At 41.5% G+C, this 24,588-nt stretch overlaps 1 protein-coding gene across 2 annotated transcripts in view; it reads left to right on the top strand.

The window, feature by feature from the left end:
* Positions 1 to 24,588, top strand: part of P4HA1 (prolyl 4-hydroxylase subunit alpha 1) — a 105,975-nt gene that overhangs the window by 18,515 nt on the left and 62,872 nt on the right. For both annotated transcript variants that reach the window (XM_062215068.1, XM_062215067.1), the window contains exons 2-5: positions 7,654 to 7,761; positions 8,866 to 8,962; positions 10,494 to 10,645; positions 14,990 to 15,127. In XM_062215068.1, coding sequence (XP_062071052.1) covers positions 7,686 to 7,761; positions 8,866 to 8,962; positions 10,494 to 10,645; positions 14,990 to 15,127 — 463 coding nt within the window. In that variant the 5' untranslated portion in view covers positions 7,654 to 7,685. The remainder of the gene's footprint in view (positions 1 to 7,653; positions 7,762 to 8,865; positions 8,963 to 10,493; positions 10,646 to 14,989; positions 15,128 to 24,588) is intronic.

Here is a 24,588-nt window from a genome sequence, read left to right as displayed (position 1 = left end):
CCACATGGAAGACCCAGAAGAAGCTCCTGGCTCCTAGCTTCGAATCAGCTCAGCTCCAGCAGTTGCAGCCATTTGGGGAGTGAACCAGCAGATGAAGACCTCTCTCTCTACCTCTCTTTAACTCTGTCTTTCAAATAAATTAACCTTTTTTAAAAAAGATGTATTCTCTTTTTTTTTTTTTTTTTTTTTTGAGAGTTAGAGTTACACAGAGAGAGGGGAGAGACAGGGAGAGAGATCTTGCTTTTGGTTCATTCTCCCAGTGGCTGCAATGGCCAGGGCATGGCCAGGCCTTAGCCAGGAGGAGCCAGGAGCTTCATTGGGTTTCCCACATGGGTGCAAGGACTCAAGAACCTGGACCATCTTCTGCTTCTTTCCCAGGTGCACTAGGGAGCTGTATAAGAAGTGGAGTAGCTGGAACCCAAATGGGATGCCAACACTGCTTAACCTGCTGAGAGTGCCAACCCTAATCATAATATTTTAAAAACCTAGGATTGTGGGCCGGCGCTATGGCACAGCAGGTTAATGCCCTGGCCTGAAGCACCAGCATCCCATATGGGTGCCAGTTCTAATACCGGCTGCTCCTCTTCCAATCCAGCTCTCTGCTATGGCCTGGAAAGCAGTAGAAGACGGCCCAAGTCCTTGGGCCCCTGCGCCCACATGGGAGACCTGAAGGAAGCTCCTGGCTTTGGATCAGCGCAGCTCTAGTCGTTGCAGCCATCAGGGGAGTGAACCAGCGGATGGAAGACCTCTCTCTCTGTCTCTACCTCTCACTGTAACTCTGTCTTTCAAATAAATAAAATAAATCTTTAGGGAAAAAAACCCCCAATGATTGATAAAAATAAGTGTGGCTATTAACATACCACTTGATTTCTGAATAAATTTGGATAGATGACACATTGTTTTAAAATGTTAGAAGAACCATCCTGTAGAGGAACTGGAAGTTCAATTATATTTTTATAAAAGATAACTTGAAGTATGATCTATTTTAAATGAGGGGCTTTTTTGTATGATTTCAAGGGGTGTTTGTATCCAGTGATTGTCAGAGTACCATCCTAGATCAGCATCACCTGGAAATTTGTGCAAATTATCTAGACATCTTAGACCTTTGTGTGATTCTCATATAGCTATATAGTTCTGTTTTTATTCATTTCCTTTGGTTGGATTGGCATGGTAGTTTGGAATAATATTGTTTTAGGGTTCTGAACTTTATTGCAAGTGACAGAAATCTAACTAGAGGTAGCTTAAGAAAAGGAATTTACAGTTTCTGTTAGTTGAGTTGCAAATTTACTGGGGTAGCTCATAGACTGAAAGCAATAGTTGGAAAGATTCAAGGCTCTCAGCAGTTGGAACTACTTGACTGTATATGACTTTGTGAACATAATCACAGGACTCTTCAGCTTAGCAACTCCACTAAGAGCTGCTTTCTACCCTTCGCAAGCCCATCCCTCAGCCATTATGTTCATAGAGATAAGGGCCAGTGACCGGCCTTAGCCTGATCATGTGTCTTTCAGGAAAAGGAATGGGAAAGTGTGTTACTCTGGCAGAGTAGTTCACTACTGGATAATTTCTTGTTTTCCAGTAGGCTTAACGATCTCTAAAGAGAGAGATCTGGAAGCTTGTATACTTAGAAAGTAGAATATAATCAAAAGCTTATATTGTCAGCTACATTTTTGTTAGAAGTTAACTACTTAAAAGGCTTAGTATGCCTTAATATGAGAGTTAATGTTTTAGTTTTATTATTTCATATAAAGCTAATTTGTTGTTATAAAAATATACCATAGGGCCGAGGCCGCGGCTCACTAGGCTAATCCTCTGTCTGCGGCGCCGGCACCCCGGCTTTCTAGTCCCGGTTGGGGCGCCGGATTCTGTCCTGGCTGCTCCTCTTCCAGTCCAGCTCTCTGCTGTGGCCCGGGAGTGCAGTGGAGGATGTCCCAAGTGCTTGGGCCCTGCACCTGCATAGGAGACCAGGAGGAAACACTTGGCTTCTGGCTTCGGATTGGTGCAGTGCGCCGGCCGTAGCGGCCATTTGGGGGGTGAGCCAACGGAAAAGGAAAACCTTTCTCTCTGTCTCTCTCTCTCTCTCTCACTGCCTAACTCTGCCTGTCTATATATATATACACACACACACACACACACACATACTGTAGGACATAAAAAATAAGAGATACAGAAAAACTCATCTAATGTCCTGCTATCCAGAGAAGACTGCATTCTGGTGAATTTCTTCTGAATTTTTTTTAAAGTCAGAGTTAGAGAGAGGGAAGGAAAGAGAGAAGGAGAGTGAGATCTTCCAGCCGGTGGTTCACCCCTCAAATGGCTGCAACAGCCAGGGCTGGGCCTGGCTGATGCCAGAGCCGGGAGCTTCTCCCAGGTCTCCCATGTGGGTACAGAAGCCCAGCACTAGAGCCATCCTGCACCGCTTTCCCAGGCCATTAGCAGTGAGCTCAACCAAAAGTGGAGCATCTGGATTCAAACCTGCACCCATTTGAGTTGCCAGCACTGTAGACGGCAGCTTGACTGGCTGCACCACAATGCCAGCCCCCCTGCAATTTTTTTTTTTGCATAGTTAAGACAATATTATATAAAATTTCTCTTCTCTCTGATCAGTGTTGATTTCTTTGTAACTTTCTGACAGAGTAGTCAAAACTTAATCTCATTCAAGACAGATTCCACCAGGGTTGTATGGTGTTAATTAAAAAAGAAAATGTTTACTTATTTATTTGAGTTGGAGAGAGAGTGAGACAGTAAGAGCTGACTTCCCAAATGCCCACAGTGGATGGCACTGGGCCAAGGCCAAAGCCAGAAGCAGGGAACTTGGTCCAGGTCTCCCACATGGTTGCAGGAACCCAATTACTTGAGCTGTCACCACTGCCTCCCAGTGTATATATTGACAGGAAGGTTGAATCAGGAGCCAGAGCCAGGTATCAAACCCAGGTATTCCAGTATGGGATCAGACAGTCTTAACTGCTAGGGTAAACTCCTGTTCCATGATGTTGATTTTTGAAATCCTTTTTTTTTTCTTTATCTTAACGAATTAAAGGATGTGTTTAAGTTTCTTGACATAAAATACCATCATATAACTTTTTTTTTTTTACCATAATATAACTTTAATTGTTGACTTGTTGAACTTACTTGATTGTTCTTTGATGGTTAGAAATTGGTATCCTATTTTAATTTTTTGTCATTGATTACTAGTAAATTTGAAAATTTTTTCCTTTAGTTTTTCTTGTCATTCAGAATAATTTATCCTGTAGCATCTAAGTGATTTTTTGAACTAATTTGTATGAGCTCCTTACAAAAGTTCTGTTTTTCTTAAATGGTTTTCTCATTTGTAATTTGTAGCTTTTGACGTATATCTTAAATTATTTTGTGTATTTAAATTCCATTTGGCTTTTGATAGTTTGTTTTCTCATTTTTGAGTTTAGAAATTCTCTGCTTCTAGAGGTCTGATAACTTCTTTATTTCTTATTTGTTTTGTTGATTATAACTGATCAATCTACCTATATTTTGAAGCATGATATAAGGTAAAAGTGTTTATCCTTCGTATGATTAACACTAGGAGTTTGTGTCTAAACTCTTCTATAATTTACAAGCTATTATTTGGAGAAAAAGACCGTCTCAAGCTACTTTTTATTTCTGAAGGTTAATGGTTCTTGATTCATAGAGAGGTTTAAGTACAATGAAAGATAAAGAGGAAGCCTTGTGACAGACTACATTTTAACAATGAGAAATAGCCTCTTATCTGACAAATACAAATTCATCAGTTAGAAGTTTAGACATTTCTGATTGGCATTCCGTTAGTACAGTGAAAGCATTTGTATATTCTGGAAATAGTATTTATTTTCATGGAGAAACTTGTGACAGGAATGTGTTTAAGCAGTGAGAAAATTCTAGACTCTTCAGACAGCCATGGTTTTGAAAAAGCCTTGTGCTTTGGCAGGAGCCCAGGAAAGGAAGTGTTTGCATCTGCTACATTCTAGAAGCCTTCCCAAAATCACTGTAGGGCAGCCAAGAAAGCAGTGTATTTCACTACTCTGTTTCTGGAAGGATCTGGAAGTCTGCAGCAAATTTGAGGGAGGAGATTTAGAAGTACTTCCAGAATGTAGTTTTTTGATTTTTTTTTTTTTTTTTGACAGGCAGAGTGGACAGTGAGAGAGAGAGACAGAGAGAAAGGTCTTCCTTTGCCGTTGGTTCACCCTCCAATGGCTGCTGCGGCCAGCGCATCGTGCTGATCCGAAGGCAGGAGCCAGGTGCTTCTCCTGGTCTCCCATGGGGTGCAGGGCCCAAGCACTTGGGCCATCCTCCACTGCCTTCCCGGGCCATAGCAGAGAGCTGGCCTGGAAGAGGGGCAACCGGGATAGAATCCGGCGCCCTGACCGGGACTAGAACCCAGTGTGCTGGTGCTGCAAGGCGGAGGATTAGCCTGTTAAGCCACGACGCCAGCCATGATTTTTTTTTTTTTATCGAGATTCAGGTTAGGAGGAAAGTGGGGGTTATTTTTCAGCTTTTGTGGAATAGAGAGAGCTTTCACTGTGGACTTGAGCTGCAGTTGAAGTCACAGGGGAATAGTCAAGAGGTGCCTGCACAAAAGGAGCAGCATAACAAGTCAGAGTAATCAACAGCAACCTGTTACTGGGGCTGACATACGGAAATGCTAGCTTACTTTCCTGTAAGGTAATAAGAAGGACTGAACTCCATGTTTGTGGTGGAGAATGAACAAATGAAGAGTAGTAACAGGGCGTCTGGGAGGGCAAGGTAAAACCTGTTGGTTAGTTGATACCTTTATCTGTTGTGAAGAATCCTCACTAGAAAACAGTGCTGGGGTGGGGCTGGGGAGAAAAGACAGAAGTGCTCCACTGCTAGGTTTAGAAGAAGAGGGGAAAAGCCACAGCTTTATAGCAGGTTAGGATTTTTTTTTTTTTTTTTTTATACTGAGCACAGTAAATAAGAAAAAACTCAAAACGGGTTCTTGGAGAGAACTTACTAGTTTAACTAGATGGGTCTGTTTATTCTTTTGGATTGTCTACAACTTAAGAGATTGGAATGGGCATTTGGCCAAGGGATGCCCACACCATTTGAGTGGCTGAGTTTGATTACCGATTCCCAGCTCAGTTCCCTACTAGGGAAGGCCCAGAAAGGCAGCTCAAGTTAAGTAGTTGGTTCCCTGCCATCCACTTGGGAGACCTGGACTGAGTTCCCATATCCTGGCTCCATTTCCAACTCAACCCTGCAGTTGTGGGTGTTTGGGAGATGCACCAGTGGATAGTAGCACTCTCTGTCTCGCTGCCCCTTGAATAAAATAAATAATTTTAAACCCAGTAGTACCATTGAGATATAACTCATATACTATATAGTTTACCCATTTAATATTCATTGTTCTATGGTTTTGTATTGAATGGAGTCAGTACTTTCAAAATCATTCAACCATAAATCACTATAGTCAATTTTGTGTATTTATTTATTTATTTTATTTTTTGACAGGCAGAGTGGATAGTGAGAGAGAGACAGAGAAAGGTCTTCCTTTTTGCCATTGGTTCACCCCCCAATGGCTGCTGTGGCCGGCGCATCTCGCTGATCCGAAGCCAGGAGCCAGGTGCTTCTCCTGGTCTCCCATGGGGTGCAGGGCCCAAGCACTTGGGCCATCCTCCACTGCACTCCTGGGCCATAGCAGAGAGCTGGCCTGGAAGAGGTGCAACCGGGATAGAATCCGGCGCCCCAACCAGGACTCGAACCCGGTGTGCTGGCGCCACAAGGCAGAGGATTAGCCTGTTAAGCCACGGCGCCGGCCTATAGTCAATTTTGGAAGACCTTTTTTTTAATTGGATTTACTTATTTATTTTGGAGGTCTAAGAAAGATGGAGAGAGAGAAAGAGAGATTCCATCTGCTGATTTACTGTCCAGATGGCTGCAGTGGCCAGCATTGGACTAGGCCAGAGCCAGGAGCCAGAAGCTTCTTCCAAGTCTCCCACATGGGATTCAAGGGCCCAAACACTTGGGCCATGTTTCACTACTTTGCCAGGCTCATTAGCAGGGAGCTGGATCAGAAGTGTAGCAGCCAGAACAAAACCAGCAGCTCTATGGGTTGCTGGCGTCACAGACAGTGGCTTAACTAACTGTACCACAACACTGGCCCCATGAAGACTTTTTATCATACCAAACATCTATAACTTTATTTAGATTTATTTTAAAATTTAAAGTCTTGTGAAAAAAGATAGACCAAGTTAGGAATTTTAAACTAATCAGGGCCAACACTGTGGTGCAGCGGGTTAAAGGCCCAGCCTGCAGTGCCGTTGTCCCATATGGTCGCTGGTCCAAGTCCTGACTGCTATACTTCCCATCCAGCTCTCTGCTATGGCCTGGGAAAACAGTAGAAGATGACTCAAGTCCTTGGGCCCCTGCACCTGTGTGGGAGACCCAGAAGAAGCTCCTGGTTTTGGATTGGTGTAGCTCAGGCCATTGCTGCCATCTAGGGAGTGAACCAGCGGATGGAAGACCTCTCTCTGTCTCTCTGTAACTCTGCCTTACAAATAAACAAACAAATGTTAAAAAACTAATCAGAAAGCTCTATTTCCTTAATGTCTTTAAAATGACTTGATAATATTTAAATTAAACTTTTATTTTTAAAAAATATTTATTATTTGAAAGGTAGAGTTACAGAGAGGCAGAGACAGAGAAAGAGGTCTTCCATCCACTGGTTCACTTCCCAGATGGCTGGAGCTGAGCCCATTCAAAGCCAGGAACCCGGAGCTGCTTCTGTGTCTCCTATGTGGGTGCAGGGGCCCAAGGACTTGACCCATCTTGGGCTTTTCCAGGCCATAGCAGACAGTTGGATCAGGACTCGAACAGGCACACATATGGGATGCTGGTTCTGCAGATGGTGGCTTTACCTGCTGTGCCACAGTGCTGGCCCCCTAAATTAAGCTATTTTAGTAAGTTTTTTGGGGAGACATGGTTGGTTTAGGTGTAGATCACAGAGAAAACTTACTTTTCTGGCTACATTAAAGCATTACTATAACTTGATTACTCCAATTATAATAGTAACTAAGAAAATTAGGTTGAATTATTAATAAAATTATAATGAACATTTTCTTGAATATGAAATATTAAACTAGCATGATAATTATAAAAGTGGTATGATAGGCCGGCGCCGCGGCTCAGTAGGCTAATCCTCCACCTTGCGGTGCCGGCACACCAGGTTCTAGTCCCGGTCGGGGCGCCAGATTCTGTCCCGGTTGCCCCTCTTCCAGGCCAGCTCTCTGCTGTGGCCAGGAAGTGCAGTGGAGGATGGCCCACGTCCTTGGGCCCTGCACCCCATGGGAGACCAGGAGAAGCACCTGGCTCCTGCCATCGGATCAGCGCAGTGCGCTGGCTGCAGTGCACCAGCCGTGGCGGCCATTGGAGGGTGAACCAACGGCAAAAGGAAGACCTTTCTCTCTGTCTCTCTCTCTCACTGTCCACTCTGCCTGTCAAAAAAAAAAAAAAAGGTATGATAGTAGTTAATTACTATTAAGTTATTAAATCAGTTTATAATAATTAACATCAATTCTTTGATCAGACTTGGAGTTTGACTTTGATTTTGTTCATGGGAAGAATAGGTAAGGAGATTTTCTTGATTGTTTTGTTTTTTTGTTAATGGTTGTATTTCTCTTGTAGGTGTGTGAACCTATAAAATTAAATCTTCCAAGATGATCTGGTGTATTTTCATACTAGGCATTCTACTTCCTCAATCTTTTTCCCATCCAGGATTTTTTACTTCAATTGGTGAGTTTTATTTTTTGGTTTGTGTTGTTTTGCATGTAAAACTTCGATTTTTTTAAAATGTTTTAAAATCAATAAGAATATATAACATGTATTCTCAAAAGCTGAAGCATTTTTACTTCCTGTATTCTAAAAGGTCCTCAAAATACAAACCTCAATTTTATTTTTCTTTAATTTTCCTGGTTATAAAAATGATACATATTGAGTTTAGAAACTTGTGAAAATTTAGGAAAATGTATCAAAGAAAATTACCCATTATGAGTCTGACCAACATACAATTTAATACTTATGCTTAGTTTTTTTCAATGCATAGACATATAAACAATGTATATTATTTTCTAACCTGCTTTTTTCACTTGAGAATCTGCTGTGAATGTAAGTTACTGTTTTCTGCATCATTTTTTTAAAAAATCCTTAAAAGTGTTATAAAAATAGCATGTTGGTTAAAGAGGAAAAAATAGAAATATAGTAGATAGAATATAAGACCGTCTGATGTTCCCTTGCTCCTAGAATATTCCTTTTAGTTTGATATATATATTTATATTTTCTTTAGATGTACTTTATGTCTTAGATATTTCCTTTATTCTGTTGACTGGTTTTATTCTTGTAGAATTGTAGTGCTAACTAAATCATGAGTGTTAAATATTTATGGCACTTAATTTCAGGATATAAAATGATGAGTCATTTTATCCCACTGTAAATAAATATAGAGTATTTAAAACTTTTTTGGTTTAGCTTTTATTGAATAAAAATTTAATTATATTTAAAAACCAAAAAAAAAATTAGGTTGGAAATGGTGAAGAAACATTGATCCTTGAGAAATAGTGTTGTTTGTAATTTAAATTTGTGGAAGAAGACAGTTTGTCAGCATCGTCTGAGCTTATAAAATTAAGTAGCTTGAAAATTTGAACTCTAATTCATGATTAGAAAAGTTTTTGGCTTTATTTTGATTTATCTGGCGAAAAAAAGATGATCCCAACATACCTGATTCATGCCAGTTAAGACTTCTCATAGAATGAAGCGTTCGGTTATTCTTAAATCATTCTATAGTACATGCATTAATGAATGTAAATATTAGATAACTTTATTCTTCTTTGTCCCTTCTAGGTCAGATGACTGATTTGATCCATACTGAGAAAGATCTGGTGACTTCTCTGAAAGATTATATTAAGGCAGAAGAGGACAAGTTAGAACAAATAAAAAAGTAAGCAAGAGTTTTACTTTCTATGACTCCACCTGGATGTTTTCTTTTCTGAGCTAAAACATTCTTCCAGTGGAAATCAGAGCCATCTGTCAGTCTTAATCATACCTAGTTGACTGAAATAGCACAGAAAACAAGTTAGGCCTGGTCCCAGGTTTATGTGGAAGAACATGGATTGAGGTAAAGATAGGGATAGGTATGGGTATGGATAAAAATTTTCAAAGTGGTGCCATTATTTTTTATCCCATAACCTCCCCAATCAAAATATCTGCTCAAGCATTTTTCCAGTTCTACTTATACTTCACTCCTGTAGTTCCGTTTTATATATTATAGGGATATTGCTTCTCGGCCTTTTGGCTAAGATCAAGTGTATATATTATAGGGATAAGTATGATTAATATTTAATTCATAGTTTTTCTCAAATGCTTATTTGTAATTGATTCAGATTCATAGTGAATCCTGACCTAATCTTTTATTTAATTAGTAGCTAGGTATCCAGTTTTTTTGTTTTAAAATGCAACTATAATTTCTAGCTATTGAACATAAACAGAAATTGATTTAAATGAACATAACTGAATTTGTGTTAATTTGTATCATGTAGTGTAATCAATTATTTGGCCTTAAGGACCTATGGGGAAATGAATTCTTTTTAAAAGATTTATTTATTTGAAAGGCAGAATTACGTAGAGCTAGAGGCAGAAAGAAAGGGGCCTTCCATCCCTTGGTTCACTTCCTAAATGGTCGCAACAGCTGGAGCTGAGTCCATCCAAAGCCAGGAGCCAGGAGCTGCTTCTGGGTCTCTTAGGCAGGTGCAGGGGCCCAAGGACTTGGACCATCTTTTACTGCTTTCCCAGATAGTAGCAGAGAGCTGGATCAGAAGTGGAGCAGCCAGGACTCAAACCAGCACCCATATGGGATGCTGGCACTGCAGGTGGCAGTTTTACCTGCTATGCCATAGTGCTCTAGCACCAGGGAAATGAAGGTTCTGATGACAACTTTTACTAAGATAGTAATTATAAACATTTGAAAAAAAAGGAAAACAAAAGTCTTATTATTTGACAAGTTAGATTTTATTTATTTATTTATTTTGTTTTATTTATTTATTTTTGAGATTTAAAAGTGTTTATTAGAATCAAGGGCATCCAGCCAGAATGGCATGGAGGGGGCTTCCAAGAGGAAAACCCAAAGGGGACTGATGGCAGTTGGCTTTAAGTACAATTTCAAAGAAAAAAAAACTTGATGATCAGATTGGCATTGTTAACAGGCTGGGACAAAAACCATCAAAAGACCTCATTTACCTTTCTCCATCCTGTCTGGCCTGCTGAGGGTGGGAGCTCAGGAGGAGCTCCCAAGTTAGATTTTATTTATAAGAGGACCTTGCTTTATAAAGGATCTTTATAATTAGTTTTCCTTTAATAGGACGTTACGTGTATGAATTAACTAAACACATTTTTTTAGATAAATACTTTACTAATTACAATTTAGTATTATTTATTAAATGTATATACTCTATTTTTTTATGTCTTATCTACAGATGGGCAGAGAAATTAGATCGGCTAACCAACACAGCAACCAAAGATCCAGAAGGATTTGTTGGGCATCCTGTGAATGCATTCAAGTTAGTGAAACGTCTGAACACCGAGTGGAGTGAGTTGGAGAATCTAGTCCTTAAGGATATGTCGGATGGTAAGTCTGAGGTGACTAACTGGCCCAAAAAAACCCAAAAAACAAAAACACAAAAAGGAAGACATAGTTACTATCTTTAGAAATGCTAAAATTTCTGATAAATTCAGTTCTCAGGCATTGTGTTCAGTGTTGTAATTGAATTATTGCTTGGGTGCATTTGTTTTGACTAGAGTTAATTTAGTCACATTCTTGGATTCTTTGAATAAAAAAAAATACTAATACTGCTAAGATTGGTGTTTTTTGTTTTGCAACCTACAAGAGTACAGACTTTTTGTTGTATAACTTCATTCTGAAGTAATCATTTTTATTTTGGGGTTATTTCAAACAAAAATTATGTGTAAATCTGTCTTTAATCAGTTTTTAAAATGTTGGGAGTGGTACTATAAAGAGTTAGTTGTATTCTCCCTCATATTTTAGAGTTTAGGATTATTTTACATGGGGTCTTCAAAAAGTTCATGGAGAAGTACATATTATGAAAAAACTATAGATTTCAAAATTTTTTGTACCAAAATAAACTAACCTTTACAAAATTTTAAAATTGTATTCAAGATGCAAAAAGAGAGGCAGGCAGGCAGGCATGCATATGAAGAGAGCTCCCATCCACTGCTTCATTCCCCAAATGCTGTGACTGCCCAGGGCCAGGGCTGAAGTAGCCAGGAACTCAATCCTTGTTTTTCACATGGGTAGCAGTAACCTGTTTCTTGAACCATGGCCAAAGCCTCCCAGGATCTAGACGAGAGCCAGGAGCTGGAGCTGAAAATTGAATCCAGGAACTCTACTGTGGGACAGCTGTGTTAAAAGCTAGGGTAAACTTAACCTTTAAAAAATTATTTATTTATTTGAAAGGCAGACTGACAGGGAGAGGTAGTGGGAAAGACATCTTCCATCTGCTGGTTTCACTCCCCAAATTCCCATAACAGTCTGGGCAAGGCTGAAGCCAGGATCCAGAAACTCTGGGTTTCCAACATGGCTAGCAGGGGTCCAAGTACTGCTGCCTTTCCACATGCATTAGCAGGAAGCTGGATTGGAAGTGGAGCAACTGGGACTCAGACTGGCACTGTGATATATGGGTTGCTGGTGTTGCACTTGGTAGCTTAACCTGCTGTGCCATAGCCCAGGCTCCCTAAACTTACCTTTTAATTGTAATTTTCTCTGAGTTTTAAAGAATGTTTATTCATTTTTATTTATTTGCAAGGCACAGCAACTGAAATATCTTCCATCTACTGGTTCACTTCCTAAATGTGCATAGCAGCTGGGGCTTGGCCAGGCCAAAGCCAGCGGCAAGGGTTTCACAGCGGGTGGCAGGGACTTAGCACTTGAACCATCATTTGCTTCTTCCCAAGTGCCTCTGAAGCAAAGAGGGAGATAGGACTCATCCCAAGCACTCTTGATATGGGATGTATTCATCCCAAGCCACAGCTTAACCTGCTGTGCCACAACACCTGCCCCCAACACCATGAAAAAAATGAAGTATTCTTGTACTTGGTATAGATAACACGTTAAAAAACTGAGGCTGTAATCAATAGTAATGAGTTAGTATGTCTGAAAAAATTGTAGTGGGAGTGTAGAGTTTTCAGTATTTTAGTAATAGATACAGAAAACTAAGCCTGGAGTTTTAGGAGGTAAAGGGATTTTGCTTAGTACACAGTAAAGACTCAAATATTTGTTGAATGAATGAAAGTGGCAAAGAGACAGTAAGTGAGAGCACACAAGTCCATGTGCTGAGTGAGCTATGTAGGTAAGATATTCCGGGGTTGCTTAGCATGTTTCAGAAGCGGTGAAGTAAACTGTTAGGAATAGGACAAGAAACCTTGAGGAGAATTCTTAAGTGTTTGTACATACATCTTTGCTAATGAAAGAGAAATGTTTGTTATGTTTCTCTATGAAACATGCTGAAAACATTTTTTAAGGAGATATATAAGTATATATGTGTGTGTATTTGTGTTTAATCTCAAGCAATGACTTGGAATAATTATTTTATAATGTGGACCTTGAGACTTTGATATTTTAATCTGTGGCAGTCATCCCATAATGTGTATATGTATGTATTTTTCCTCTATTAGGATTTAAGCTACCTCCTGGATTTTGTTTTGGGGTCTGAGAAACATTATAGTCTGTAAAAACTTGCTTGTAAAATTCCATGTAGAGTCTGTGACTCAGGAGTTGGTCTTAAAAGTGAAAAATATGCTTGATGTGAACTTCCACCCTCTTCAGCTAGTTGCTCATTTGTACATTTCCATTTACATAAAAATGCCTGTCTTTGATGGTTGACTATAAATTCCCAATTTTTATTTGCAAATTATAATACTTGTATTAAAATTTTAAACTACTTTTGGATTTTTAGAAATTTGTTTCTTAAGGGATATTTAACACCCATTCATTGTAGGAGTTACATAGTAATCAGTAATTGGTGTATTTGATTTTTTCTGTATTTAAATAAATTTTCTTTAAGATTAGTTTTTAAAAATCTTTTTTATTCATTTATTTATTTGAAAAGGAAGAGTGACAGGGAGAGACAGTTCTTCCATCCACTGGTTCACTCTCCAAATGGCTATAAAGCCTAGGGCTGGGTATAGCTAGGAGCCTGGAACTCTCTGGGTTCTCTACAGGGGTGACAGGACCCAAGTAGTTGGGCCATCATCCTCTGTTTTTCCTGATACCTTAGCAGGGAGAAGGATTAGAAGTAGAGCAGCTCTGATGGGTGTGGCTGGTGACACAAATGGCAACTTAACCCACGGTGCTACAACACTGGCCCCAAGATTGTTTTTTTTTTTTTAAGATTTATTTATTTATTTGAAAGTCATAATTACAGAGAGGTAAAGGCAGAGAGAGAGAGAGAGAGAGAGAGAGAGAGAGATGTCTTCCATCCGCTGGTTTGCTCCCCAGATGGCCGCAACGGCCGGAGCTGTGCCTATCCAAAGCCAGGTGCCAGGAACTTCTTCCGAGTCTCACATGCGGGTGCAGGGGCACAAACATTAGGGCCATTTTCTACTGCTTTCCTAGGCTGTAGCAGAGAGCTGGATCGGAAGTGGACCAGCCAAGACTTGACCGGCACTCATGTAGCAGGCCACAGCACTGCCAGCACTGAAGCTGGCAGCGTAACCTGCTAGCACTGCAGCTGGCAGCATAACCTGCTAAGCCACAGTACCTGCCTCAAGATTTTTTTTTTTTTTTTGGACAGGCAGTTAGAGAGTTATAGACAGAGAGAGAGAAAAAAAGTCTTCCTTCCGTTGGTTCACTCCCCTAATGGCCGCTATGGCCAGTGCTGCGTTGATCCGAAGCCAGGAGCCGGGTGCTTCCTCCCAGTCTCCCATGGGGGTGCAGGGGCCCAAGCACTTGGGCCATCCTCTGCTGCCCTCCCGGGCCACAGCAGAGAGCCAGATTGGAAGAGGAGCAACTGGGACTAGAACCCAGGGTGCTGGCACTGCAGGTGGAGGATTAGCCAAGTGAGCCACGGTGCCGGCCCACAATTGGGTTTTATCTATAGCAAATCTGGACTGGTGAGCATTACATTTGATGTTTAGATCTAAATTTTTTTAAAACTTTTATTTAATGAATATAAATTTCCAAAGTACAGCTTATGGATTACAATGGCTTCCCCCCTTCTATAACTTCCCTCCCACCCACAACCCTCCTGTTTCCTGCTCCCTCTCCCCTTCCATTCACATCAAGACTCATTTTCAATTCTCTTTATATACAGAAGATCAGTTTAGTATATATTAAGTAAAGATTTCAACAGTTTGCCCCCACATAGCAACACAAAGTGAAAAAATACTGTTGGAGTACTAGTTATAGCATTAAATTAGATCTAAATTTTTAATTAGTTATTTATCTGGAATATATAGTTAATATCTCTTACTTCCCCTCAAGAATTCCACCAAACTTTATATATGCACATATTTATATAATATGTGCTATTTAGAAAAAGATAATAGAATCTTAATAGCACAGATCGTACTTAACATCTGTTATCTGAAAGTGTAATTTGTTGCCAATGAATGTCATCTTCAAATCCATAAATCTGTTCATTCCTCCAGCCTAGAAGAGACACTTTTGTTTTCTTGTTATATATATAGTAACAAAAAACTCAATAGGCTAGCTGAACTTAATATGACAGATTTGATTTATATAATGAGATCAGATTACTTAAGCAATATTAGAAAGAATTTGGGGAGATTTAAAAGTTAAGAGTGTATCATTTAATTTTTTTCTTATTGATTCTATGTGGAACTTTATATGGTGGAAAATGATAGTAAAATGGATTTTTTAAAATCCTTACAAAGACTGTGTTTTGGAAATCTTTGCAATTCTATAGTTTTTTTTCCCCCCTCTTTCTGTTCGAAGGGTTTATTTCTAACCTAACCATTCAGAGGCAGTACTTCCCAAATGATGAAGATCAGGTTGGGGCAGCCAAAGCTCTGTTGCGTCTCCAGGATACCTACAACTTGGATACAGATACCATATCAAAGGGTAATCTTCCAGGTAAGATAAGTCTTCCAGTATAGAAAATACCTAACCCCGACTGCTCTTTTCAGAATTCAGTCCATTAGGACAATGTTAATGTAATTTGAGTACATGAACATTAATTTTTAAGATTGATTTATTTATTTAAAAGAGTTACACAGAGAGAGGAGAGGCAGCGAGAGGTCTTCCATCCGCTGGTTCACTCCCATCCGCTGGTTCACTCCCCAGTTGGCCACAATGGCCGGAGCTGTGCCGATCTGAAGCCAGGAGCCAGAAACTTTTTTTGGGTCTCCCACGTGGGTGCAGGGACCCAAGGACTTGGGTCATCTTTGACTGCTTTCCCAGGCCACAGCAGAGAGCTGGATCAGAAGTGGAGCAGCCGGGACTCGAACCGGCACCCATATAGGATGCTGGCACTGCAGGCAGTGGCTTTTACCTGCTGTGCCATAGCGCTGGCCCTAATGTTAATGTAATTTAAGATTTTAAAAGGAAGTAGTATTTTTTTTTTTTTTTGAAAGGCAGAGTTAAATAGAAGGAGAGACAGAGAGCTTCTATCCGCTGATTCACTCCCCCAGATGGCTGCAATGGCCAACACTAGGTCAGGCTGAATGCAGGAGCCTGGAACTCCATCCATGTATCCCACATGTGTGGTATGGAGCTCGGTACTTGGGCTGTCATCTGCTGCTTTCCCAGGTGCATTATCAGGGTGCTGGATCGGAAGTGGAGTAGGTAGGACTCAAACCAGCACCTCACCCATGGGATGTCAACATTATAGGCAGTTGCTTAACCAATGCACCAAAATGCTAGATGCTATTTTAAGATATTAAATTACAGTTTGTTTCATAACCTTTGAAGGCCACAAACCCTCTTTTTCTCTAGGACTTAATAGTTGTGAATGTGCTTTGAACTTGTTACCGTGAAAGCTTATAGAGACTAGCTTAAATAACTAATTTTAGGGTATAAGAAAATCATTTTTCTAGATGGTTTTCATCACAACATTTAAAACTACTTGAATGCCTTATATTTAAAGTTATAAAGTAATTGGTAATCAGAGTTTATTATTCAGTAAGTAAAATAAAAAATGTGTTGCATGTGCACAGATGTTTGAAGTTTTCTGACCTGTTTTTATCAAGACTTTCTTTTTTTTAAGTTACAGCTGATTTAATGACTATTTATACTGTCTCACTTTTTGGTGAGTCTGTGGTTTACTACCATTAATATCTCCTGTCACTATCAGCTGTATAAATAATATGTTGTCTCTGTCTTCATTCTAGAATTTATTTCCTCAGTAAGAAAAAATAGTGTGATGGGTTGTTTATCATGCTATTCCTCCCTTCTTTTTGGATGAGCATATTCAGTGGTACAGTTAAACCTGGAATACTACCAAGTAAAGTTTCCGTTAAGCTGTAATGTAATTCCATTAATTTGGATCTCCAAAAATGTATAAATTTAAAAATTTTCCATTTCTGCTGATACTGATTATACTACTTTTGATAAGATTATGACTTTTTTTTTAAAGGCTTCTGGTTGGAGCCAGCATGGCATCCCATATGGGTGCCAGTTAAGTCCTGGCTGCTCCACTACCAATCCTGTTTCCTGCTAATACACCTGAGAAAGCGGAAGATGGCTCAAGTGCTTGGGCCCCTGAACTCAAGTGGGAGAGACTCGGATGAATCTCCTGGCTCCTGGCTTCAGACTGGTCCAGCTCTGGCCATTGTAGCCATCTGGAGAGTGAATCAGCAGTTGGAAGATTGCTCTCTATTTCTCCTCCTCTCTGTAACTCTGCCTTTCAAATGAACAAAATAAATCTTTATTTTTAATTATTTATTTATTTTTTTTGACAGGCAGAGTTAGACAGTGAGAGAGAGAGAGACAGAGAGAAAGGTCTTCCTTCCGTTGGTTCACCCCCGAAATAGCTGCTGCAGCCAATGCGTTGCGCCGATCCGAAGCCAGGAGCCAGGTGCTTTCCTCCTGGTCTCCTAGGCGGATGCAGGGCCCAAGCACTTGGGCCATCCTCCACTGCCTTCCTGGGTCGCAGCAGAGAGCTGGACTGGAAGAGGAGCAACTGGGACAGAATCTGGCACCCTAATCGGGACTAGAACATGGGGTGCCGGTGCCGCAGGCGGAGGATTAGCCTAGTGAGCCACGGCGCCAGCCCCAAAATAAATCTTTAAAAAATATATATAAGGCCGGCGCCGTGGCTCAACAGGCTAATCCTCCGCCTTGCGGCGCCGGCACACCGGGTTCTAGTCCCGGTCGGGGCACCGATCCTGTCCCGGTTGCCCCTCTTCCAGGCCAGCTCTCTGCTGTGGCCAGGGAGTGCAGTGGAGGATGGCCCAAGTGTTTGGGCTCTGCACCCCATGGGAGACCAGGATAAGCACCTGGCTCCTGCCATCGGAACAGCGCGGTGCGCCGGCCGCAGCGCGCTACCGCGGCGGCCATTAGAGGGTGAACCAACGGCAAAGGAAGACCTTTCTCTCTGTCTCTCTCTCTCTCTCACTGTCCACTCTGTCTGTCAAAAAAAAAAAAAAAAAAAAAAAATATATATATATATATAAAAGGCTTCTGGTTGAAAAGACCATGTTTGGTAGATATTAACTATTTAACATTGCCATCTATTATATATGTTAGGTACTTTTTAATTTTTATTTATTTTAAGATTTATTTATTTATTTGAAAGTCAGAGTTACACAGAGAGAGGAGAGGCAGAGAGAGAGAGAGAGAGAGAGAGAGAGGTCTTCCATCCACTGGTTCACTCCCCAGTTGGCCACAATGGCCAGAGCTGCGCTGATCCGAAGCCAGGAGCCAGGAGCTTCTTCTGGGTCTCCCACGTGGGTGCAGGGGGCCCAAGGACTTGGACCATCTTCTGCTTTCCCAGGCCATAGCAGAGAGCTGGATCGGAAGTGAAGCAGCCAGGTCTCAGGATGCCAGTGCTTCAGGGCAGGGTGTTAACCTGCTGCGCCACAGCGCCAGCCCCTGGTACATTTTTTTTTTTTAATAAACTTCAATTCCATTTTCTTTTTTATTTTATTTGAAAGGCAGAATTGCAGAGCGAAAAGGAGAGAAAGAGAGATACATTTTCCATCTGCTGGTTCACTCCCCAAATGGCTGCATTGGCCAAGAGCCCAGAGCTGCTTCTGGGTCTCCTACACGGGTTCAGGGACTGCAGTACTTGGACCATCCTCTGCTGCTTTCCCAGGCCATTAACAGGGAGATAAATTGGAACTGGAATAGCTGGATCTTGAACTGGTACCCATGTGGGATGCTGCTACGGCAGGTGGGGGCTTAACCTGCCATGCCACAATGCCATCCTCAGTACTTACATTCTTAATGATTCAGTATGATGAATGCCTGGGTGGGGGACATGCAGGATACTGTGGGAGTACATAGAAGGAAACCTCTTTCTTGATAAGAAGTATCCAAGGAAGAATCCTTGGAAGACATGACATTAACAAAGTTGATATCTAATGGACAAAGAACTTAACCAGGAAAATGAGAATGGGCCTTGGGAAAGTGTTCTTGGGTGAAGGACCATGTATAAAGGCCAAGAGAGGAGAGGACATACCCATATTCAGATAACAAATAACTTGTGAATCTTAATCTAGAGTTCAAAACCTGAGTGTAAGAGGTGAAGATGGGGGTTTGGTTTATTGAGAGTAGTGAGAAGTAAGGCTGAAGAGGTAAGAAGAAGGAGCATCTCTTGGAGGGCTTCATAGGCGTGAACTGTCCTGTGCACAGTGTGGAACTATTGAAAAATTTTAAATATAGAAATTTATTATTTTCCTTTTAGGATATCATTCTGGCTACAAAATGGAGATTGAGTTTGGGGTTGGGGACAAAGAACGAGGGAAGAGGCTGTTATAAGAGATGTTAGTGGTAACTAATGGCTATGGTTATCAAGCTACTTAGGAGGTAGAATTTGATAATGGACTTGATTTCTGGCTTAAACAACTACATGAGTTCCAGAGGCTGTTCTAGGCTGAAGCTAGGAACCGGGGACTCAATCTTGGTTTCTCATGTGGGTGACTGGGACCCAACTACTTGAGCCTTCACCTTCTTCCTCCTCCCAGGTTGCACATTAGCAAGAAGCTTGAACTGGGAGCAGAGGCAGGACTGGAACTCAGGCACTCTGATGTGGGATGTGGTCACCCTAACTGGAGTCTTAGCTTCTATACCATATGCCTATCTAGCAAATCCTAGACATAATTTCATTTTATTCATAAATAATTCAGCATGCATATCTAACTGATAGGTCTTTTAAAAGTTAAGAAACTCTTATTCTGCCTGACAAAATTGACAGTGTTCCCTTAATATAGTTTAATACTCAGTCAATATCCAGTTTTTCTCTAGTGGTTTCAGAAATGTCATTTTACAGTTGGATTTTTTGGTTATGTCTTCAATTTCTTTCATTGTCCTACCTCTACCCATCACCCCCCCATAACATTGAGAAAATCTGGTCATATATTGTATGGGAATTCCTACTTTCTGGAGTTGACTAATTTATTTTTAGTATTTGCTTTATTCTATTTATTTATTTATTTGAAAGGCAGAGTTACAGAGAGCCAGAGGCAAAGACAGAGGCAGAGAGAAAGAGAGGTCTTCCATCCGCTGGTTCACTCTCCATCTGGGCGCCACCTGTAGTGCTGGCTTTACCAACTAAGCCACAGCACTGGCCCCTTTACTTTGTTCTTCTAACTCCTGTGTTTCCTGCAAGCTGGTTACTGGTTGAGACTTGATTTGTTTCATTATGCATTTATTTATTTATTTGAAAGAATTACGCAGAGAGAAAGAGGTCTTCCATCCGCTGGTTCACTCCCCAAATGGCTACAATGGTCTGAGCTGCGCCGATCCAAAGCCAGAAGTCAGGAGCTTCTTCCAGGTCTCTTATGTGGGTGCAGGGGCCTAAGGACCTGGGCCATCCTCTACTGCCCTCCCAGGCCACAGCAGAGAGCTAGATCGGAAGTGGAGCAGCTGGGACTTGAACCAGTGCCCGTATGGATGCTGGCACGCAGATGGTGGCTTTACCTGCCATGCCACAGCACCAGCCCCTTGTTAAGCTTTTTGAATGAAATCCATAGATGGGGCTATGAACGTTTTGTTGAGTTGTATGAATCACCAACACCTAGTGTCAACCTTTTTTGTGCTGCTGATTTATGAGTGGGTTCAGTTGAGGAGAGCCTGATCCCTTTATGTAACATTCTCTATGAACTTCATCTAAAGGTTTTAGCAGCCTTTGATAATTATTGTCTAGTGTTCAAAACCACTCTTTGATTAGGGGTTGCAAAATGGTGATTTTTTTTGTTGTTGTTGTTCCATCATCTCTTACCCATTAGTTGAAGTTCTGTAAATAAGAACATTTCTTCAGGAATCCTTTGGTTATTCTGAAATACAGTTTACACAGGAAAGGCAGGATAAATCCATAATTCTTTATCAGTTTTCAGAGTAATGAATTTATGCCCTTGACTTCTAATAGCAGTCAGTAATTTTTATCCAGTGTTGTGGCACAGTGTGTTAACCCTCTGCCTGCAACACTGGCATTCCATATGAGGGCATATATGAGTCCCTGCTATCTCACTTCTGATCCAGCTTCCTGCTAATGCACTAGGTAAAGCAATGGAAGATGGCCTGAGTGCTTGGGTCTCACGTGGGAGACCCAGATGGAGTTCTAGGCTCCTGGCTTCTGGTTGGCTGAGCCTTGGCAGTTGTGACCATTTAGAGAGTGAACCAGCAGATGTGAGCTTGCCCATTCTCTCTTTCATTCTTTTTTTTTTTTTTTAAAGATTTATTTATTTATTTATTTATTTTTTGACAGGCAGAGTGGATAGTGAGAAAGACAGAGAGAAAGGTCTTCCTTTTTGCCATTGGTTCACCCTCCAATGGCCGCTGTGGCCGGTGCACCGCGCTGATCTGATGGCAGGAGCCAGGTGCTTCTCCTGGTCTCCCATGAAGGTGCAGGGCCCAAGGACTTGGGCCATCCTCCACTGCCTTCCCGGACCATAGCAGAGAGCTGGCCTGGAAGAGGTACAACCGGGATAGAATCCGGTGCCCCGACCGGGACTAGAACCTGGTGTGCCGGCGCCGCAAGGCGGAGGATTAGCCTGTTAAGCCACGGCACCGGCCCTCTCTTTCATTCTTTTTTTTTTTTAGTTTTTTTTTTTAATTTTTTTTGACAGGCAGAGTGGATAGTGAGAGAGAGAGACAGAGAGAAAGGTCTTCCTTTTTGCCGCTGGTTCACCCTCCAATGGCCGCTGCAGCCGGCGCATCACGCTGATCCGAAGCCAGGAGCCAGGTGCTTTTTCCTGGTCTCCCATGCGGGTGCAGGGCCCAAGCACTTGGGCCATCCTCCACTGCCTTCCCGGACCATAGCAGAGAGCTGGCCTGGACGAGGGGCAACCGGGATAGAATCCGGTGCCCTGACCGGGACTAGAACCCGGTGTGCCAGCGCCGCAAGGCGGAGGATTAGCCTGTTAAGCCACGGCACCGGCCCTCTCTTTCATTCTTTATATCTGCCTTTCAAATGAATAAGTAAATCTTTTTTTTTTTTTTTTTTAAGATTTAATTATTTTATTTGAAAGAGTTACACAGAAGCGAGGCAGAGAGAGAGAGAGAGAGATCTTCCATCCGATGGTTCACTCCCCAGTTGGCTGCAATGGCTGGAGCTGTGCTGATCTGAAGCCAGGAGCCAGGAGCTTCTTCCGGTCTCCCACATGGGTGCAGGAGCCCAAGAACTTGGGCCATCTTCTATTGCTTTCCCAGGCCATAGCAAAGAGCTGGATTGGAAGTGAAGCAGCCGGGTCTTGAGCCGGCGCCCATATGGGATGCTGGTGCTTCTGGCCAGGTCGTTAATGAATGTGTAGATTTTTATGTATTTTTACGTTTAAATCTGTTGATTATTTCTTTGACACTCATTTTAGGCCAGTAGGAGCTTCTTCAGATTGGTTCATTTCCCTTTTTGAAATGTTCCTATTATTTTATTTAAAAAAAGAAAATTATTTGAAAGGCAGAGTGACAGAGAGGGAGAAACAGAGAAAGAGGTGTTCCGTCTGTTGGTTCACTCCCCAAATGCCCACAACAGCCAGGACTGGGCCAGGCTGAAGCTAGGTGGTCCTGAACTCCATCCAGGTCTCTCCAGCAGGTCACAGGGGCCGAAGTACTTGGACCATCTTCTGCTTTTTCGGATACAATAGCAGAGAGCTATATCGGAAGTGGAGCAGCTGGGACTAACCCTAAGGTGGGATGCAGTGTCTCATCTGGCAGCCTAGCCCTCTGCCAAACACTTGACCTGATCTCATTATTCATCAATGATAATGGTATTTTTCTGCTTTCTGACACAGTTTTTTCCAGTCTTAACTTTAAAGTTTCCACTCCAGAACAGAAAGGCATTTATCTAATGAGCCTTGATTCCTTTTAACAGGAAATGATGTTGAAGGAGCAGAGTCTAGGTAGGTCCTACATATTTATTGCTGTTGAATTTGTCATTTATTCCAGATTTTTTTTTTGAAAATTGATTTATTTATTGGAGAGGCAGAGTTAGAGAGGTCTCTGATCTGAAGCTAGAGCTTCTTCCTGGTCTCCCACGTGGATGTAGGGACCCAAGCACTTGGGCCATCTTCCTCTGTTTTCCCAGGCCATTAGCAGGGAGTTGGTTCAGAAGTGGAGCAGCCGGGACTTAAACCAGTGCCCATATGGGATGCCAGCACCACAAGCGGAGATTTAACCTACTACACCACTGCACTGGCTCCTAGGTCTTTTCAATCAACAGAAATAAGGGAAATATATGAGTTCATATTGTTATTTCTAATTGAAATTGTGTTGGAAATGTTAGTTCCTAATGAGATTCACATAATTACTTCTTTGTGTTATGTATGGTATGCCTAAAATAATTTCAAAATAACAGCACTTAAACTATTAATAACATTTTTTAAAAAGATCTAAACTTCGAAAACTTCAAAAGTCAAAGTTACACAGAGAGGAGAGGCAGAGAGAGAGAGAGGTCTTCCATCTGATGGTTTACTCCCCAGTTGGCCGTAATGGCCGGACCTGCGCTTATCCAAAACCAGGAGCCCAGGAGCTTCCTCTGGGTCTCCCAGGCGGGTGCAGGGACCCAAGGACTTGGACCATCTACTGCTTTCCCAGGACGTAGCAGAGAGCTGGATCAGAAGTGGAGCAGCTGGGTCTGAAACTGGTGCCCAAATGGGATGCAGGCGCTTCAGGCCCGGTGTTAACCCTGCTGCACCACAGCACCAGCCCCAAACTATTAATAACATTAAGGCTACTGAAAACAGTATTTTTTAAAAAAGACTTATTCATTTATTTGAAAGGCAGAGTTACGGAGAGAGATCTTCCATCTGCTGGTTCACTCCCCAAATGGCTGCAGTAGCGGGGCTGTGCCGTGCTGAAGCCAGGAGCCCAGAGTTTTCAGTGTTATTGATTTTAGTTATGATTTCTGGAAGGTCTACTTTTTTCCTACTCAGATATGCTTGATCTTTTTTTAGTGTCTTAAAAAATTTATATTTTCTGGTTTATTCCTTGAAACATTACAGTCGAGGCTAGTGTGATGGTGCAGTGGGTTAAATCCTCGTCTCCAGTTCCAGCATCTGTGAGCACATATGAGCTGCAACAGAAAATGGCCCAACTTCTTGGATCCCTATCACCCACATGGGAGACCTGGCTGGAATTCTAAGTTCTTGGCTTCTGCCTGGTCTAGCCCCAGCTGTTGTGGCCAGTTGGAGAGTAAACCAGTGGATAGGAAGATCTTTCTTTGTGTGTGTTTCTGTAATTCTGCCTTTCAGGTTAATAAATAAATATGTAAATAAGTCTTTAAAAAACATCTGAGTCATGGTTCTTTTGTGTTCTTAACCTGATAACTAATAACTAAGTCTGAAAAACTTGGGAGTTGTCTTATTTTCTGCTGATTTTGTTCATAGTGGCTTATTTCATCACGTGCTTTGTAATTTTGAATTGTTGTTTGCTTTTTCAACTGGTGTCATCTGTGAGAATATTGCAGAGCCTGGATCAGAGGCATGTTTTCCAGAGTGTAAATATTGTTTCTGCTGGATGATCTATGATGTTATCAGCCAGTACCACTTTAAATTAATTTCTTGGCTTTAGTTTTCCAGACTTTGGGGATAATGTAAATTTGAAATGAAAACTTCACCGAGGATAAACATGTGGAAAATGTAGGGGATTTTTTTTTTTTTCCCATTCCTTATATTGTAGACTGAGAAAAATAAAATCTTCCATTGTTTCTTTGCCAGCTGTTTTCCTAGTTCTTTTTTTCATGCTGGTATAATTCTTAAAGGATTTGCTTTTTATGGGATTCTTGAGACCAACTTGACACTTCGAATGGGCTGGAGGCTTTATCATCTTGTTTGCTGTTGGGTGGCCAAAAGTCATACCTGATTCTGATTCTAATGGCTCCTTCTGAGGTATATACAGCCTCAAAATTTCATCCTCAGCTTTCTTCTCTGGGCTTCAAG

The sequence above is a fragment of the Lepus europaeus genome, chromosome 17 (genome assembly GCF_033115175.1).
Source record: "Lepus europaeus isolate LE1 chromosome 17, mLepTim1.pri, whole genome shotgun sequence".
NCBI lineage: Eukaryota > Metazoa > Chordata > Mammalia > Lagomorpha > Leporidae > Lepus > Lepus europaeus.
The sequence above is the reverse complement of the archived record's forward strand: the minus strand, read 5'-3'. Positions and strand labels throughout refer to the sequence as shown.